We start from the raw sequence: 19,431 nt of genomic DNA, 5'->3' as shown, positions 1-19,431 counted from the left end.
TGAAACGTATTTTCGTATAAAATAATTCGAGTAAAGAATGGTAGAATTTATTTCTCAGACATCGATATACATATGTACATATATATATATATATATATATTTCACAATTTTTGATTAACGTTTTACATATTACTTGAGAAACGATGAAAATCACAGAAGTGTCGAAGTATTCGCTGTTTAAAAGGAGGTACGTTTATTAATATGAAAATATGTATCGAAGAGAATCTCTAACTTTTTCCAAAATACATTCATATTATATTTTGATTAGTTTCACACGGTCGTCGCCTTGTATAACAATATCGTATACAACAGAGTACGAATAGATTAGATGTACTAGCCGTGTTTATTCATTTTGCACTTTGATTTCAATTTTGCGATTACCTATTCTCAAAGACGCTTTCTACGGGTGTATTACCTAAAAAGAAAGAAATGATATCATTGTATTAATTAATTTTCATGGAAAATATGTAGATTTAGATCATCGATAAAAAAAAGAAACAAAAAAAAAAAAAATGGGCATGGGCCATTTTCAATACTACGACATAGCATTTTATTCTACTATACGTTTTTAAATATATTTATTGTATGTAATATTCATTTATACGATTTTGTAATATTAATTTGGGAAAGAAAAAATATTAAAATAGAAGCAGTATGTAAAAGTTACCTTATAGAGAACAAAAACGATTAAAATTATGGTTGGTGGTACGGTAGTAAGCAGATTTGTTGTTGATTTTAACAGCGGGGGCGGGAGGGGGTGAAAGATTTAGAAGATTGTTTGCTACTGTAAAATTTCTGTTAAGTAGACAGAATTGTAAAATATGAACAGGAAGAAACAACGATTTCATTGGAAGTCCTTCTGGGTTGTTTCACGAAGTAGTAAGAATTTTTAAAAAATTCGTGAACATAATCGTTGTGCGATATGTAAGACCTAACAAAACAATTTGAAATCGTGTTATTCATTAAAAATCTTTTTAATCTCATTTACAATGTTGTTGAAAACGTACCATTCAGTCTAAGACGTGTACCCTGTTAGTGTTAACGCGAATGAATTTTCAAAGAATTCAATTGATCGACCTTACTGAAACGGAAGTAAAATATAATTTAAGTTGTTAATATACAAGTTTAAGCTCGTGAATGTTACTTCTGCATAAACGCAATTTATTACCGATGATATATAGATTCGATTAAATCAGCAACACTTGAGAAAGAATTGCGATTCTACTTTTCCAATGGATCTTCGTACTGCCTTGAATCATTACCTTTAATGCCGTCGAATCAGGCGTGTGCGATGATGAAGAGCGCTCATGAGGATTCCGACTTCTTCGTCGGATTCGGCCGATTGGCGTCTCGATTTCCGATTATTCGGTGTTCCACTGACCGATCCAGAGTTTTGTTTAGACGGTTGCGTTGGGAATGACGAGCGACGGATAAGAGGCGGCGGTCTCGCACCTACGATTCGATTTAGTGCCATTTATGTTAAACGATACGTTTATGTAGGCTAATCGAGTTTGTCTAATTATACGGCTACCTAATAGGCGTAAAGCAGATCGATGCATTTCGAAAGATCTCGCACTCTTCATTGGGTACCTCGGTAGGAATCTCCTCTGAACGGGTAACTCGACCATGGACGTTTTTCTTGAGCTGATACTATCTGCCTTAGACGAGTCCTTATGCGTTTTTTAAACATATATATACATGTTTGTATACTCGTGTCGTATTGTTTTTCATATATATTTATATATACTTTATGCAACATAGAATAGGAAAATGCATTTCGGTGCGCGTGAAATCAATCAGTGTAACGTTTCGTTGCATCCACTTTTACAAAAATATGGTTCTACTTGTTAACGTGATATGACATTACACGTCCATACTGTATGTGATTAACTAGTATCGTATGCTACAGTATCTGTTTGCGGTAGTGTCTAATCTGTGATACTAAGAATTTATTTAATGACACTTCTACTTCTAGAAATTCTCTATTCTATAACATTTCGTTCTTTAAATACCTTAGTCAATCAAGATTCTCTGTGTACTATGAATCTACACAGACCATAGTCGCAACCAAGAAATTCTAGTTCGCATATTACTATTACTTTCATCGATGTCTTTTTTTTTTTTTTTTTTTTATTCATTAAATCGATATTCTACTATTATAGCTTTCAAGGAACATTCATGTCGAATGTTTCGTTAAACGAGCATCTCTATCTCTGCCTCTTAAATGTACCTGTAACGTATCTACACTGATTGGATTTGCAACGACGAGAAATATAATCGTTAGAAATGGTGCGTTATAAAGATCACGGAATGGATATATATCACTATCTGGATCAAAGTTACAAGATAAACTAGTGCGGTTTCCGCTGAAATACCTTATCTCTAGCGAAACGTATTCGCAATACTTCAACGAGAGCAGCGATTGCTGAAATGAGAAGCATCGTCACGAGAATGTGTCCGGCGACCAGAACCGATTTCGTTCGACGATCTTTCCCACTTTCTTCAACTTTTTCCGTCGAATTCTCGCCGACGATCTCCTTCAATATCTTGGACGTTTCATTATTCCCTTTGTTAACAGGTTCGCTCTCGACATCTCCGTTATTTTCCTCCTTCGTGTCGTTAATCGGACAGACTCGCGTGTAAGTACAATTTCCATCGTAATCACTTTGAAAAACCGATATCAATCTATCTTCGTACTCGAACCTTGGACAGCGTCTCAACTTTCGATGGTCCACCGGGATTATTATCGCTTCGACTGTTACGTTCTCCGTCGTTTCTATCGTAGTATTTTCGCCGATCGTTTCGTTTCGACTGTAATAATTCGTGTTCAAGAGCAATCGCAATGGCAAGGAAAGCAACACCCCGAAGATGGTTAGTATAACGAGAATGCTGACGTTAATGCCCATCGAAATCCGCTTCTCGGACATCTTGACAGAAGCTTGTAACCGAATCGCGTTCACAGCTCGTTCCTCGTACGTTCCTGCATCTTGCATGATTGCACCGCGTTGCATCCGAAGGCCAGGGTTTTCGCGCTCATGTCGAGTCGTTTCGTTCGCTCGACACGTTCCACCGTCCACCGCGGCTTTTGCTCCAGTTCACATGGTCGGCACTCGAGACGAGGGTGTAAGTACTTTCGAATTGTTATCGGATGAACGACAATGGGATCGGCCACGATATATATCTCTTTCGTTCAGACGCAACTGTTGCGCATTCTGTTGTGACTGCAGTTTCAAGTGAACCTGGATGTCGGTTGATATTGATTTCCAAGTAGAAGCGGCCGCGTACGCGCAAGTCTCGCGGTACCTCGCCTCCGTTCGAGGAAACTACGAGTTGGCGGTAATTAGATGACGTTTAAATTGACCCCTGTATTAAACAATCAACGCTTACGCAGGAATTGCCCTTGTTCGAGTTTACATTAACGTACGTAATCGACCGTATGTCGATTATTTCTTGTACTGTGTCCACGTAGCTTGCAGTAAATTAATATGTGAATTATTAGACGTCTGGTAGTTGCACAGTTATCAGTAAATGTGGTATAAATGTATGGGTTTTATCGAATTCTTAATTCATTCGGTGGATTGCTTTTTTCATCCTAGGGATATATTTAGAAACGCGGAATATATTCTATGGGCATAGAAATTGTTTGAATTTGTTCGGTCTTTTGAGTGCCCCTTTATGACTGGGACAGCACATCTAATTGTTTTGGAAAAATCCGACTTTCTTATTTCCCAAGTAATAAACCTTACAATGCAGACCTCGTTTGAAAGACTAATAAACAGCGCAATTGTCTGGTGGGTCAGTTGTAAAGTAAACATCTGGTATGAATTACCAATACCGTAGGATATGCATTTATGAGAGTACAGGATTACAAAATTTGAATAGATTCCCATCCCATAGAAATCATGGAAAGGTCGGGGCGAAAAATTAATATATAATGACCAAATAAAACTTCTTGAAAGAGTATGGACAAAATCTACATCTTCAAATTGGCGAGGAAATCTAGTTGCAATGCTAACAGTATGTCGGAACTTTTCTTCCTTTCCTCGCGTTAACCAGGATTAACTACCGCGATCATTAACTGCAGGCCTAGTTTCAGATGAACTTCGAATCACCGATGCAAACAGCGCATTAACTACCTAGATAGCCATCAATCATTAATTAAGTTCAACAGAGCTCAACTTTGACGATCAGATTGAAGTTGGCACTCGTTCCCTGTTTTTACAGTTATTTACCGCTCATTGCATCGTATTTTACAATCTTCCTTCATTGCACAAGCTGCTAAAATTTTACCGAAATTTTCAGATATTTAGAGACAGGGCACTAATCTGCCTCACAGAACCGTTCAAGTTCTTAATCCTTGTAAGAAAATCTTGATCACGGTTTTGGAAGGTACATAAGAAATATTTATTGGCAATAATACGGTATTTGCTAANCAACGGGAGTCGTAAATTCCCGTTACGATTAACCAATCGACGCCACGAATCGTACGATCCCTTATTTCTTGTGGGATAATAAGGGTGATTGATTGAAATAACGCTGCGGTTGACAGGTTATTATATCTTTAATTGATCCAACAGCTTCGGTGATACAATAGTGAATGTTTTACCGTACAACGACGAGTTAGTACGACGTCAGAACCTTTGCGTGTCGTTTCGTATGATGATATGGACAGAATCAATTCGCGGGAGATCGACCGAACACTTATTGACGATTTGACCGAGAGAGACGTGGTGATGTTGACCACTTGCTCGATAGTTGAGCTGTTGATGACTGCTTGAGCGCCTGCTCGAGAGTGTTGGACTGCCCTTAAGGTGTCTCGGAGGAAAGCTTGGTGTGGGTGTGCCCTTTGACTGATGAACGCGAATTCGTTGTTCACACTTTTCGTCCAGGAAGTGAGGGTAACGATCCGCGATGCTGATTGATGATGACCCACTCTAATGAACAGAATATGCAGAAGATTCCCACCAACGTAGAGCGGCGGTGGACTTTGCTCCAGATGGGAAAAACAGCCTTTTATGATGGGTTTTTCCCATCTGATGACTGTCCGCTTTCTCCGTGATTCTTAAGAGCGCCTAATAAACTCAAGGACCTTTCCAAGACCCAGCCATAAACTGCAAATACTTCTCGAATTAGAGAATTCTCCAGACATGCAATTAGACTGGCAAACATGTGTGGAGACAATGCAGCTAAGGGTTAATGTCTTTATGGTGGGTCATTGGGTCTATTGAGAATCGGGATGGCTGTAGGTTGACTGTTGGCGGCCAGGTAGCGAGGGCTGGCGTGCAGATGTCCCGCGCGACGTAACAGCTAAAAAGAAAATATTAAACTCAAAAGATATCAAACGTATTCCATCCGTAGTATTTTGGCATCTCTTCGTCTTCTCCTTCATCTTTTTCCCATCTTTTTCTCTTCCTTCACCGACGGTGTACTCGCGTACTAATTACGTTTCGCACTTCTTTATCTCTTTCTGATTAATCGGAAAACTCGTATAAGACGTGGCAACCGCGGACTTCCTGCGCTACAGATATTTTCGCGATAGTTTCTATCCTCCGTAAAAGCGAAAAATCTGCATGAAATATAAGGCACGAAGGAATCGTGCCGGCGGTGATAGCGGAGTGGAAGCCCGAAGGCGGCACAACAGTCGATTCATCGCACGATACATAGGCGATTCGGTTTCGCGTGGAGAGGAAGGAAGCGGTAGCAAGCGGCGGCAAGGGTGCAAGGGAACGCTTTGAAATGGGCAGGTTCTCTAGCGCGTGCATACATAAATAATATTAGACAATATCGAATTAAAATTCGCATCTTTCTGGCGAGCAACAATGGACCGTGGCGCGGCCAACAAAGGAAATGCCCGCCGCAACGGCGGCGGCGGAGGTGGTGGTGAGTGGTGGTGATGCTGCGGTGCTCATGGCCGGTGGTGGTGGTAGTATGGTGGCGGCGGCATTTATAAAAGTAATAAAACAGTCGAACAACAACTCGATGGAGTGAGTTGGCAATCAGAAAGAAAGAGAGGTAGCGAGGAAGGTAGAAAGGGCGAGCGAGCGAGATATTCCGCGAAGGTGAAAAGAGGAGAGCGAAAGGAGATACAGAAAAACAGAGCAAAAGAGAGAGACGGAGCACAGGAGAACAGCGACCCGACCCGACCGACCGGTAGCCCAGGCAGCGCACGTATATCTTGCTCTGCTGCACCGCACGCCGATTCTTCGAGGTTCTCATTGATGGATTGGTTCGCCACCGAAACCAAGATACTCCACCTATCATCCCTTCTTGCTTATCGTCCACTTAAATATACCATTTTCCTTTAAAAGATTATAATAACGTATTATCGGGATTAATGATAATTAATATATACGATCCGTAAAGGAGATCTCGAGATCATCTAAAAGGCGTATGACCAACTGAGAAAACGTAAGAAATTAACTTCTTTATCGAGCTAACTTGCTCGGCACTTTAACCAACTCGATTATTAATCCATCACTCGGCAAGGTTTATGTACTCGGTGAATCCCATTCGTATCTTTTCTCGGCCATTCGTATCGTTTGAACATCCGTTTCGCGGATAGCGCAAACATTAATTCAATCTTCATACTAGTTCCGTTCGCAGAGTCGTAGAGTATTCACGGCCGATGCGGGAACCAGTTCTCTAGACGAAAGAAGCATAATGAGATTAGCTTACGGGCAAACATCGAAAAACGATGTTGGTGCAGGATACCGGCGTTGTATCGTTGGCGAACGAGCCGCAGGTGCGTCCAACCGATTATCGGGAGGCGAGTCGGTGCGCGAAAGACGAGAGGTGAGCGCTCCCTCCCTGGAGGTTGAGAGCCAGGGTATGTAGAGCAGATGCTCTGGCCATGGCAGTGGTGGCGGGGTGCGTGATTTTTCACCGCCGACAGCTCCTCCTTCGAGAACCGCGCATTCCACCTCCTTCCTTCTGCTTCTTCGACCGCTCTCGCTTCTTCGCCAGTCGGTCTCCTTCATCCTTCACTCTTCGTTTCGCAACCGCTGCTTCTGCTGTTGCTGCCGTTGCTTTCTCTCTTCCTCTCTTCTCCTCGCGCCCTACCAGGCGTAGCTTCCCTTTCTTTCTCTCCTTCGGTGGCGAACATTCGCAACGTATGCCGCGGACACGCCACTGGACACCAGTTGCACGATCTTAGATTTGCTGATCTCGCGTCCAGAGTGCACCGACACATAGGGATGCGCTCTGGTGCAGCACACGAGGGGCACGCCTGTGTCCGCTCGCGTGTGCACATGCACGCACGCGATACACAAACGGCCCGTGACTGTTCTCAGAAATGATTTTCAATAATCGGCCGACAGGGAAACGTGAAAAGGTACCGATGCGCCTTCCTCTTGACACGTCGACGCCAACTTTGCGCCGTTGTGATTTTTATCGATTACCCGCTCAATAGCGCTTCGTATTCTTCGCATAGAACGCGCTTACAGGTAATTGCAAAATGTCCGTATTATTCATGGAAAGAAGAAATCGTTGCAGATAGTCGTAGAAACGAAACTGAACCACCCAAAATGGAGACCACCTGAAACACCTCATTAACTTCACCACCTCCATCAATGTCTCTGCTTTCCTCTACCCACCTGGTGGATTACGATTTACAAGCAGCCGTCGTACCAGGCATCGTTCGTTACGTTCGTAATTTACATTTGCCAGTCGGCCACGTACAACATACTTGAGTCAGCGTTGAATAGAATCAACACCGGCCGTTTTGCCAGGGTACCATGTTGAAACGAGTGATTTACGTAAGCTTGTCGATGTGTAGCGCGGCTCGGCTTCGATAGAAAGCGAGATCGACTTGTAAATCGGCGTGTCATTATGCAGATAGCCGGGATGCACGAGCGGTACGTCGAGCGAAAAACGCGGTATCGCGCGGTATCGAGACACGCTGGTGTATCGGGGGGTCCCGGGGATTTACAATCGACTGAGAGATCGGAAATCACCGGCCATGCCAGGCATTAGCCGTCAGGAGGTATCGAAGGCGCGAATACGGCTAATTGGCGTAGCACGAGCCGCGTATAGGTAGCTTAGGGGAGTCGCATAGCTGCGAAATTTCCAGAGAAGGCGTTTATAAATCGCGTACGGTCAGCGAGCCGGAGGGCCGCGAGGGTTTTAACAGAGTCGCGTCTCGCTCGAAAGAAGAAGCCGGAGAAGAGAAGGGTAGGCATCGCAATTACGCAAATTGCGGCTCTGTTCTCGCCTGCTCCGGGCTGACTGCCTGCGGGAGGGCATCATGACGACCAGCACAGACTGAAGGGTGGCGTTACGTGCAATGCTCGTGGTTCATGCTCGCGTTCATGGACGCTAACTACTTGCTCTACGATTGTTTGCTTACAAAGGATGGACCACGTTTTGTAGGAAGAGTTCGATGACTATGATTTCTGGTTAAGGTTTCGCTGTCCAATTTTTCCCCGTGAAACGTCCATGGACCTTTGACCAAATTTATGGCTGAACGACCACCGGCGTAGACTCGATTTAAAAAATGTATCCTGCAGTAATTTGCTTTAACTCGGGGATACGATCGTTAGGGATGTGCCGCGAATAAGATCAGTCAATTAGTAACGAGCATCGCTAATTCTAGTTGCATAGATTTCACAAGCGTGCCAGCATGTGGCGATCTATTTCAATTAGTCTTTCGATCTTCGATGGGTTCACGCGGTATACGCTTTTTCGCAGCTCGTATGCGAACTCGTAGCGTCGAAAAGGTTAAACGAACGATCCAAAGATGGAGTTTGTTATCGTAGATCCGACGTGGCTTTCTCTAGTCTGGCGGATCGTCGGCGATGGCTCGCCTACCGCGAACATTCACTCCGGAACGCGAGGGATCGGTCTAAGAGCGATGAAAAATGCTGTTTATATCGGGGAAACTGGTTGAACGGCGGTCCGTTTCGACGGGCAGGCAACGGAGCGCGTGCCTGCCGCGGTCTTATTAGCGCTGATCAGCCTTGCGATAAATTTATGTGCCGTGCAAGATATATATGCCGCGAGGCATCGCCACGTGGAAAAAACGACGCCGTTACACACGCGGGATCCCCGTAGTTTCTAGTTCGATTCCGCGGCCGTGTCGCGGCCGTTTTTGCTCTGGCGACGCGCCGTACGCACACGACGCTGACACTGCGTCTAACAGAGAGCGATAGAAAATCTATCAGGCTTTCAATGAAAGCGCTGGATACACCGCGGCTGGAATTTCTAATGCCAAGGCGCGCGCCAGCTATGTCGGGCACGACGATTGGCGAGAAATCGTTTCACCACTTTGTTACGTTGTTTTTGTCGCCAACGCGAATATCCATCCTATCAAGTCCTATCGCCGTCGCGTTAAAAAAAAAAAAAACGTATCCATGTTGAATATCTTTGAAATATCGAGTGTTATACTTTTTGGCTCGCATAGCGAACTATGTTTCGTGGAACGCGTGAGTTCCACCGATTCTACCGATGATCGGTACAGTATACTGATTCTACCGATGATCGGTACAGTGTACTGATTTTACCGATTAGTAGGATCGTTCCACTTTTTCCTCTTATCTTCTGTGTTCGACCGTTCCCCTGGGAGGGTCGAAACGGCAGGGTCTCACGATTGCAGAACAGGTAGATATAAAAAGCAAAATGAAGAAATAAGAGTAAAATCCATAATCTGGATTGATATAAACGCTTAGGCCGACAGGAAGGGTCGCCGTTTTAAGCGTCACGAGTCGGAGTCGCGTAAAGAAGAGAGCGATGCAAGCGTGAAGCCGCTCACCAGGGGCGTATTAACGGCGATGCCATAACGTGGGCATTTATTTCTCTATCGGCGGCATCCGTTGGAAGCTGGAAGCCACGACCACGGCAGGCAACGATGGAAATTTATACGGAGCCGATAATTAGCGAGCCGAATCGGCTCCTGGGAGGAGTAGCTCAGTGGCCGCGGTAATCGCCGTAATTTATGCCCGCTTCTCGGGATATAAGCTCGTTGAGATAGGCCAGGAGCGTAAAAAGGCGCACGGCGAAAATGTCGCCCAATTAACGGCGAATTGGAGCGGCCGAGGTCGCGCGCGTACACATTGTGCCATTCCACTGCGATGTGTGGACACGCGTGTACACGCGTGTCTCCTGCACGTGTGCGTGTATACAGGGTGACCCGGCGAGATCGCATTTCCATAAAAGAACCGAGGATGGAACGACGTTCACCGTTGTTTATTGGTCGCTTCTTTGGGGGCTGAAGTTTTATCGAGGCAGTCTTTGCTTAAATTTCTTCCATCGTACGATCGTATTGGAACCAGTTGATTTGCGAGTATACCTGTCGAACGTGCTTAAGAAGCTGAGAAATATCGTGATTTTTGAAAAGACAATGGAGGTTGCAGGGTAATTTATAGCGAAGTTTTCTGAATCAGAGAAATATGTACGTTCTTTTCTGATAATCGTGTATTTGAGATACAGAATTTACGCTATTCCGAGATCCACTTTGTTTCAGTGCAACTAGAATAATTGCGTTCGATTCTAAAAACGTAACTTACCTACCTACCTATTCTTTCGAAAATTTAACGTTCCATGCCACCGGCGTTATATTCTTCTGTCTTTTATCTCTGGCCATTCTTATTTTCCGTACTACGAATCTACACTATACTAATTTTATTACAATGCATTTTGTGTTAAGTAGAGCGCAAAACCTCTATTGATTCCTCGCGACGTGAAAGCTAAAGTTTTTCTAATTTTGGAATCCGATAGATCCTGATCCATAGTGCATGAATTCAAAGAGGATCAAAGCCGTCTCAACTTTGATATTCACTGATACACGCAAACCTAATATGACGCCCCTCCTTAAAATATCCAATTTTAGAATAACAAAGTTGTCGTTTCTATGCCACCACTGTTTGATCGTTGCTTAAAAACGCTCGAATATCAAAAAAACACAACCGACAAATATAATATAAGATACCTGTACATTAAAGATTCTACGTAGAATCGTCCAAACTGTCAATCTTGATTACTCGATTACGAGAAAAGGACAGTGAAAATAGAAACGATATCCGTATTTAAATATCGGACCATCGAATCTGGATCGACGGCAATCCCAGAAACGACACACGTTATTGAAGCTTCCGTATTAAATCATTAGACTCGTTCGTCGTTTTCGCTATATTTCGATCGGCAGAAGCTCGAAGCGCGGCTACGAAATTCGCGAACGAATTCGAACGTATTACGTATTATCAAATTGACTCGATACTTTGTTCTAAATCTATATTTGTTCATATTTCGCGTTGCAGAACTGTGAACGTATTTGAATAATTAATCCTCGCCGCTTGTGAAAGAAATTAACGTTAATAAAGGCGAACCAAGCTTAATTAGATCGATTTTAGCCTCCGCAAATGTAAATGCGACACGATTTATTTTTACCAGGAACGTAAACGACGCGTTAAGAGATACGAGCTCTCTAAATAAAGAAATTATTACGTACGAGGGATTGGTACTTCGGTTGACGAGCTAACTCATCTACCCAGGTTAAACGGGTTAAAATCGAGCACCTTGTATATAAATACATACAGATATTCTTAAAGATTCTTACGTGCGGTCAGGTACATAGAGGTGGCGGCAGAGGAGCGTACGCTTAACGAGTCGCTGGCGCAAAAGCCGCCGCTTCGCCATTAGCGAGAGCGGACTGCGCGAGTGAAACCCACCAGGTTTAAATAGCGCGAGCGTTCAACCGGACCAGGAGGCCCGGCCTCGCGTTACCGCGCCTCCCTTTTGAACTTCGAGCCACTTTTACGATTTTATTATTGGCTCTTACGCTCGCGATATTTATGCGACGTCGCGCGATATTTTCCACGGCGCAACGCGTCGACTTTAATGGTATCCACCCTTCCCCTGTGCGCGCGATCCACGACCCTCTTAGGATCGGCGCATCGCGCGATGCACTAATAACGCTTCGACCGAGCGGAACTTAATTAGGAGGCCGCGGACAACGAGCGGCGAACGAGCATCCACTCGTTGCACACCGCGCCGTTCAAACGGCCTCGAATACTGCAAATTTCCAATTCCATCGGGATTCCGGCCACGCATTCGTTCGATAATTTACCTGTTTGCTCTTCCCCGTTGATTACGCCGCGCGCTGTTTCGCAAGAGAAAAAACCACACTTTTTTCGATGGTTAAAGCGAACAGATACGTTTCATTACATTTCTGCCGTAACCAAATCGCGCAGTAGCTTGTCATTGCTCTTCCACGATAGCCTAATCTAGATCGAAATTCATACAAATTTCTGGCCAATGTTTTTAACTTGTAAACTGTGATGCACGATTTAGAGTAGGTGATTATTCATCTACGTTTCTGTGAAACGAATCCCGTATCGTCGTGTCGCCGGAGAAATTATCTCAATCTGTGATTTCCTGATTATAAAATTGGTATTTGAGAACTGGTCGAAAAGAGGTAAGATCGACGCAAGAAATTGTAGTGCACTTTTCAAATTCTTTTGCGTTCAACCAGTGAGTTAAGCTTCTCATCTTCGTACTCGAGACCATCAAAGGCACATTCTTTCGTAATTTGCACCGTTCCTTCATTTTTCTAAACGTTATTCGGAACGAAGGAAACACGATGTGACATCAAAGGAGAGAACTGTCTAACATTTTATATCTTATTCGCCTTTGATATTCGATTGCTTAGACGTAATGTCCTGTAAAAATCATTCCCTTTATCACTCGCAGTATGGGAGTTATGTAAATTACGCGTCATTTTGCTGACCGTTGCCAACGAGCGTTTTTCCTTAGGCTTTTTATCGTGTTCGATAATAACGTTCGGCGAAGATACGAAGTGCTGTCAAAAACCTATCCGTTGCTCACGAGACAAACCGTACGGAGGTTCGATAATCTACCACGTCTATCGCATGTTAATGATCCTAATAAATGTTACCGAAGCAAGCAGAAGAGCATTGACATTGAGATAAATCGATATATCTACGCATCTCCGACGGCCACTCCGGTTAATATTTATTTATGCATCTTTACCAGCCAGTTTCAAACTCGTTTGGCGACGTAGGACCTTCTTCTCTCACCATCGTTCACGAAAGCTTCTCAGAGCGAGCCTACGAGTCCTCGTGAACCAGTCATTTTCCTTTAGTTTCAAAATTTCAGTCTTCTATCGCCAATGTATGAAAAGACTACAAGCGTGTTTGGATTATTTGAGAAATATACGGAGATTTTCCGAGATTTCTTAAGATTTCCAAGTAACTCGCAAAATTGTGAACGTTTCTAACTCGAACTCTTCCTCCTTTCCAATGGCAAACTTTCCCATAATGCCTTTCCACGAAATCGTGAATGGAGAGAAGGGTGGACTGGGATCGTCCGCGTGAACTTAACGTACACCTTGATGTAGCTGTTGAGATACTTTGGTCGCGGAGATGTTATCGAGAGCGTGTTGCCTATGGTTTCCACGAGCAGCGTCCATATATGCAAAAGAACGAATCGCACGTTCTATTTGTTCGGCGATCGGTGCACGTGTGTGCGTTCGATTCTCTGTTCTGGCTCGGGCTCGAAAGCGGTTGCAGAAGGGACCGTTAGAAGTGGATAACGATATTCAAGTAGTTTAAAGGAGGTCTGTTCGCGTTGCGTGCCGATCGTGTCTATTTTACGAGGCGCGAACGACAGTCTTTCCTTGCGATCGGCCATCACCAATGGACAACGCCTCGCATGTTCCCGACAGCGAGGCCAAGCAGCGCTAAAGTACCCGTGATTTTCAAATTCTCCGTTCGGTGACCGTGTACACAGCAGGACATACTTGTCTTGAAGCGCATTGACGACTCCGAACATGCTTGTTCAGCTTCGTGACTTTTAGTATGTGACCAAGTTCCAGTCATAAATTGCTTAATATTTCCGTTTAATGCGCATTATCCTTGCGCTCGTTGCTGTTTAGATTTCTCTATTTGCCAATCGTTAAACCGAAGTACTACCTTCCGTGGATGAATGCGAAGCATGAGATGCGTGATTTTATGTAATTAGAAACCTGTACCGTGTACATACTTAAGAATAGTCGTAAAATATAGAGGAAGTACCGGAAACTTGGGATGGAAGGGATTGTTATCTCGATATCCGATATTTCCAAAAGTCTCAAATTTTTATGCAATTGAAAAAAAAAAAAAAGAAAAAAGAAAAATCTGGATATTCAGATTTAATAGAAAATTCTACATGGATACACACGTACCTTTTAGCCACGCTTGAAACAACTAAACCAGCGCTCGATATATTTCGCTAAATTTTTGCAACTTCACGAATAATTTGCACAGTCAGTAACCGACGGACGAGCGCTACGTAATCCCGCGGTACAATTGAGATATCGTAAAGAAGTCAAGATTTTTTCACGAGCTCCGATCTGCGATCATTGGCGGGCAATTAGCCAGCTCTTTAAAACGAGCAATTATTTGTCACGGCGGTTGTCGAGCGATCGAGATTGGTTTCACGATATTGTAAATAACTACCGGGTACCGACAAATCGTTATCTTCGCCGCGAGCTTTTAGCCCGTGGTCCACGGGCACGAACTTTCGATTAAAATTATCTACGTCGTTTCGATGTAGCCGGCAGCGAGACTGTAAAAGGGACGCGTGATGGCGGGGTGGGACGTACGCAGCGCATACAATAGTAGCGCCTTACGATTCGATCTATTGCTACCATCGTACGGAACGTGAAAACCTGGAAGTCATTTCTGCCACCATTCCGCATGGCTGCTCATAGCTATGCCACCGCTACTATTACTCGTTTTAGAATTTCTTTCGTGATTTTAGCGATAGATGCGAGAAGACTCGAGCTGATTTCGATTCAACCTTAAAATCCTCGAGGAAACGATTTTACAGGAACAGATTTCATCTTTTTTCCCGACCTCTGAAATTCCTTGAACTAATAACGATCGCGAGTGACTCGATGTTTCTTTCGATTATTGACTCGATCGAATATTTGAGCGGCAATTCATCGAACGACTATCGACGGCGGTCGTGGCTCGGTACATCTAACTACCGTGGTACAGCAACCTTTTTTCTATCTCGTGCATCGCGTTCCTGACACGACAATCGATGTTTACCGGCAATTCAGATCTCGGTTAACTGTTGGCAATTTAGAGTCACGCGTCTACTCACGCGACGCCGTGTGGTATTCTAAATATTTGGTGATTTATGCCTGTGTTTCTTACGTTAGTTTCTTTCGCTCTGTGGTGGAAGTGAAAAAGAAAAAGAAAAAAAACGGAAAAGAAGAACGTTTGGTCGATCACGAGCTCCTAAGCGAAGCTGCTGATGGTGCCACGTGGTTTACTTGCGATGAAGATTTCTAACAAGTCATGTCGATGATTAATCGATCCTGGCCGGCATTCTTGTAACGAGCAGCCGCGTACGACAGGAAAAGTACGAATGAAAAATGCCTGAATCGAGCGTAATTTATTACCGCTATTATGGATTCTTACGAGTTACAGCCTCGTGAACTGAATTTCACGGGATCGCTTTGCCTAGCCTTCCGGATAGGTGTAAGGTTTTTTACGAAGTTCAATGCTAATCCGGTATGCTTGAATTTTACTTTTCTTCTGTCTTTTTGTTTTCCCTTGATCGTCTGTAATTTCATGCTGGAGATTCGTCGGTATGTCGAACGTTAACGTGTAATTTAGCAAATGTGCGAAATAATCTAGGTGGGAAAAAAATTTGCAGATAGAGACGTCATGCATCGAAGTGCGTGATTATTGGAATTATTCTACTCGAGATATAATTGTTCTACTATTTTTCAATTGCTGTCGAGAGGAAAATGAAACGTTTGTAAAATAGTTCTGTATCCTTGATCGATTGTTGTGCAATTTAAGAGAAGAAATAGAAGAACGATGACGTTGTAGACCAGGGCGTCGGACTAATTTGTATCTTTTGATAAAATTCTACTCTATTCCACTCGTAGAATTCTTCTACTTTCCAATTGCTGTTAGGATCGAAGCGTTTGTGAAACGATTACGCATTCTGATTAATTATCGTGATCGTTTGACCGATCAATTAAATTTGTGTAAGGCGTTGTCAACGTTCGATGGTATATTCAAGAATTTCCGTGTACACCTATTGGAATTGCGTTACGCGTTAGGTATCAGGAAATGGTATCGAATTGTGCAGTATCTTTATTTGTGTAGGTCCGATAAATCAATTACTCGTATCGCCGTGTCGATAATTTACAATGTGTTTCTTGCTCTCTTGTTCACTTTCATTGCTCGAGCTTTATATTGTAAATCGCGCACGGTCTACATTTTACTATTTCCACGCTATCACTGGTGGCGTCAAAGATGTTTTACGACTTTAATCAGTGCCGTGGTGCAGTCGACATATATCTTATATCGTGTCATTGTATAAATATATATGCCTTGCCTTTTAATCTCCGCTGGATATAAAATCGTAATGTAGTCTATCTTTTATCTGTTTTGCCAAACTATTTTCTTAGCAAAAGTAAGGGAACATTTTACGGTCTCCCTTTAGAATGAATTCAACGATAGCTCGAAAGTATTAAAAATAGTTCTAATTCGAAAGATTCATTTCTACTAGTCTCTACTTTTTTAAACTTACTCTTTTAAAATAGGTAACAGTTCCCGACGTTATATATCTGAGAGATGGAAATCAAAATGTTTGTTATCACTTCTTGAAATTCACTTTCATTACATTATCGTTTATCAGCTTGTAGAATGAGATTTTAATACTCATTTTATGGCACCATTAATCCATTGGCTTTATCTTTCACGCAGCGTTAGTCATGAAAATGAACATAGATAGGAACATGGGTTGTTCAGAAAATTCGAAATTTTATAATAATCCTAAAATAGCTATAAATTCGATGATCGTCGAGTAACAAAGTACGCAATTATAAAAAATACTATGATGGACAAAATTTGATTGCAGATTGAAGTTCGGCATACAAAGGTGTATAAGGAGCGGCACAACAATCGTCTCATCGCTGCACTGTGATAGAAGTCGTACATTTAATCCGATTACAATCATCGGTGGACGAAAAGACAAGGGAATCGGCGGGACAAAAGTCGGCGGATCCATGAATCACAGCTATTTTGACATTAGTTTAAATAATCGGGCTCGCGCCAAAATAATTTCGCCTCGCTTCGATCACGCTCGTGCGGTTCCGGTTCCGCGAGCATCATCGTCGCGGTTAATCTTCGTTTCTTGGATCGTTTCGCGCACACGCGTCATATCACCGGCTCTCACGTTCTATAATTAAAACGGTAGAGACCCGATCAAACAAACCCTCCGCCGACACGGTTCCATTTACTCTCTATTACAAGCTCGCGCGCGCGTTTACCAAACGATTCCATTAACTCGCCTAATCGAATCGTACCTAATTGCCACCCGGCGATGTTGAAACAACCGTGTGCTCGGGCGGAATCAAATCGAGCGTCGGTTGCTCGGAAGAGTTCGTCAAGTTTCGTATGAGCGGCACATCGTGTGCTCGTTTGACCTGTGTAGCTGTACGTCGAATACGCTCGCCGCGGCAGTTCGCGGGACAGAATCGTTTTGTTTACACGCGCTTCGCGACAGCCGCTCGATAGATCTATTCGCCACGCTTCTGCGTATTTTCCGAATCGACGCGTCTTCAAGTCGCACGGCTACCGTCGAATACCCACGAAGACGACCTTCGATGATTTTAAATGGAATGCGTCGGTCATCGTCTGATCGCCCAAGAACAATCAAACAATCAAAGCTCCTCCTTTTGTCTATCTATCGAGTCGTACTCTATGCATGTTTGTACATCGGAGAGAAGGAAAACGTTGGATCGGATATACCGACGACAATGCACGACGCACACGTGGATGGGAAAGTAGATTAGAAAGAAGTCAGACACGTGGGCGATATCTCAATGCCCGATCCTATACCGGGATCCTATGCTGGATATTTTCCAGTTGTTATCAAACTGTCTTACAATAGAAGCTCTTTATACGTCGGATAGATGAGCATAGATCGTCGGATGTAGTCAGTGGATAATTGAACCAAATATACCTATACAGCAGTGTCAATGTGCAAAGAATATTACACGACAGCGAAGGAGCACCACGGGAAGAACCGAGACACGTGGACAGAGTCAGAATCTCGTCGGTCCACGTACAAGGTGCTCCAATCGACTACATTAAGCTTCAAAGAATCCGAGCTCTTTTGCACGTGCAGCTAACGTGGCGGTGCAAACATCAGATCCGGAAGCGGGAGTGCGGCATGTGTGGACGATCGAAGGAAACGTTGAACGTATTCGCGGCACTCCGGATCCGTCGTTCGGTTGTGTTCGTACGGCTTCGTCCGCGAACAAGAGCGTAACCTGCGCCCGAGGTGCACGCTGGGTATCGTACACGATAGCATACGAGTTAAACGAATATTTGGTTCGTCGCTTTGTTTACGCGCGTACCAGCCACAACAACAACAACAAAGAGAGAGGGAGAGAGAGAGAGAGAGAGACTCAACAGAGATCGGTGAGACTCATGCATCGAGCGAGTCGGCCGCGTTATCCGACTTGGAAATCGCGTGTCGCGTGACGGCGGCTCTCAGTTGGTTTTCGCGCGTGCAACGGTGTGATCGTCGTCAGACGTGTGTCGACGTGCGTCGTCGTCGCTTCCTAGCTTGATCTTCCGACGGGAAACGCGGGTCCGCGAGCGCGTCACGTGCGAATCGTGTGTGCATCGTGCGTCGTACGTCGTGGCAACGACGGTCACATGCTCGAACCTCGTCGTCGTTGGGTTCGTGCTCGCGAATCGCTCCGATTGTGCGCGTTCCACTGTCGTGAGAGTTCCCGCGTGTGACCTCCTCCGGGTGACTGGGAAAATGAGACGATCCATCGGCAGTAACACGTTCTGAGGATCATCCAGGAGGACCAGCAACGACAACAGTCTCGCATCGATCCGGTGAGTCTTATCTTTCAAACGATCCTGTAATATTCTCATCGTTTCTTTCAGCTTGTTATATACGCGTTTCTTCTACGAGATTGCGTCTTTGATTTTGCGTTTCCTGGAATTAGCGTCGACCTGGCTCGATTGTTTTGGAGCGTGAAAGGTACGCAGCGGCCTTCGGCCGTTCGTTGGATATCTGTGTCAGGTCGGCGGAAATTCTTATTTGCGTTGTTGGTCGTGGAATGTTGTACTTTCCCGGGCTTTCGATCTTTTTTCTTGCTTTTTTTTTTATTTGTCAAACGCCGTCTTTGTCCGACGGAGACGCGAATGGCGGAGCACGTGTCTGCGGTTTCCTCGATGATCTCTCGCTCCGCGTTTAGAAACGCGAGTCTCGAATTAGATCGACGATTGCTACGAGAGGGATTGATCGACTTTGTCGTTGAAACGTATGTATGTACGTTTGCGGTCGCCGCGTTGGCGTTCACAGAAAATCCGTGCGTCGTTATTTTATGTAACGTGTGCTATAAGGTTATAGCGAGATAGAGTTGGCTGGCAGCGGAAGTACAGGCTGCTG

The 19,431-nt window shown here is 44.1% G+C and overlaps 1 protein-coding gene across 2 annotated transcripts; it reads right to left on the bottom strand.

Annotated features, from left to right (window-relative positions):
* Positions 1-13: 13 nt before the first annotated feature.
* LOC122574332 lies at positions 14-3,260 on the bottom strand. Of its 2 annotated transcripts, XR_006319003.1 has the most exons (6): positions 2,376-3,258; positions 1,532-1,670; positions 1,263-1,452; positions 1,008-1,081; positions 668-931; positions 15-415 (listed from the first exon to the last, which is right to left on the bottom strand). XR_006319003.1 is itself a non-coding variant. In XM_043741824.1 (4 exons), the coding sequence occupies exons 1-3, from the start codon at positions 3,009-3,011 to the stop codon at positions 1,265-1,267; spliced, it is 963 nt and encodes a 320-aa protein (XP_043597759.1). In that variant the 5' UTR covers positions 3,012-3,260; the 3' UTR covers positions 14-415; positions 1,263-1,264. The 2 variants fall into 2 exon arrangements, 1 of the variants encoding a protein (XP_043597759.1); XM_043741824.1 differs by lacking the exons at positions 668-931; positions 1,008-1,081 and having other exon boundaries at positions 14-415; positions 2,376-3,260.
* Between the last annotated feature and the right edge of the window lie 16,171 nt (positions 3,261-19,431).

Source organism: Bombus pyrosoma, linkage group LG13, assembly GCF_014825855.1.
Source record: "Bombus pyrosoma isolate SC7728 linkage group LG13, ASM1482585v1, whole genome shotgun sequence".
Taxonomy (NCBI): Eukaryota; Metazoa; Arthropoda; class Insecta; order Hymenoptera; family Apidae; genus Bombus; species Bombus pyrosoma.
Note: the sequence above shows the minus strand (reverse complement) of the source record. Positions and strands in the feature narration are given on the sequence as shown.

Coding starts and splice junctions, on each gene's coding strand:
- LOC122574332 (XM_043741824.1), bottom strand. CDS start 3,011: ATGCAACGCGGTGCAATCATGCAAGATGCAGGAACGTACGAGGAACGA. Junction 1,671..2,375: donor TACGTTTCGCTAGAGATAAG/GTATTTCAGCGG, acceptor AAAACGCATAAG/GACTCGTCTAAGGCAGATAG. Junction 1,453..1,531: donor ATCTGCTTTACGCCTATTAG/GTAGCCGTATAA, acceptor ATCGAATCGTAG/GTGCGAGACCGCCGCCTCTT.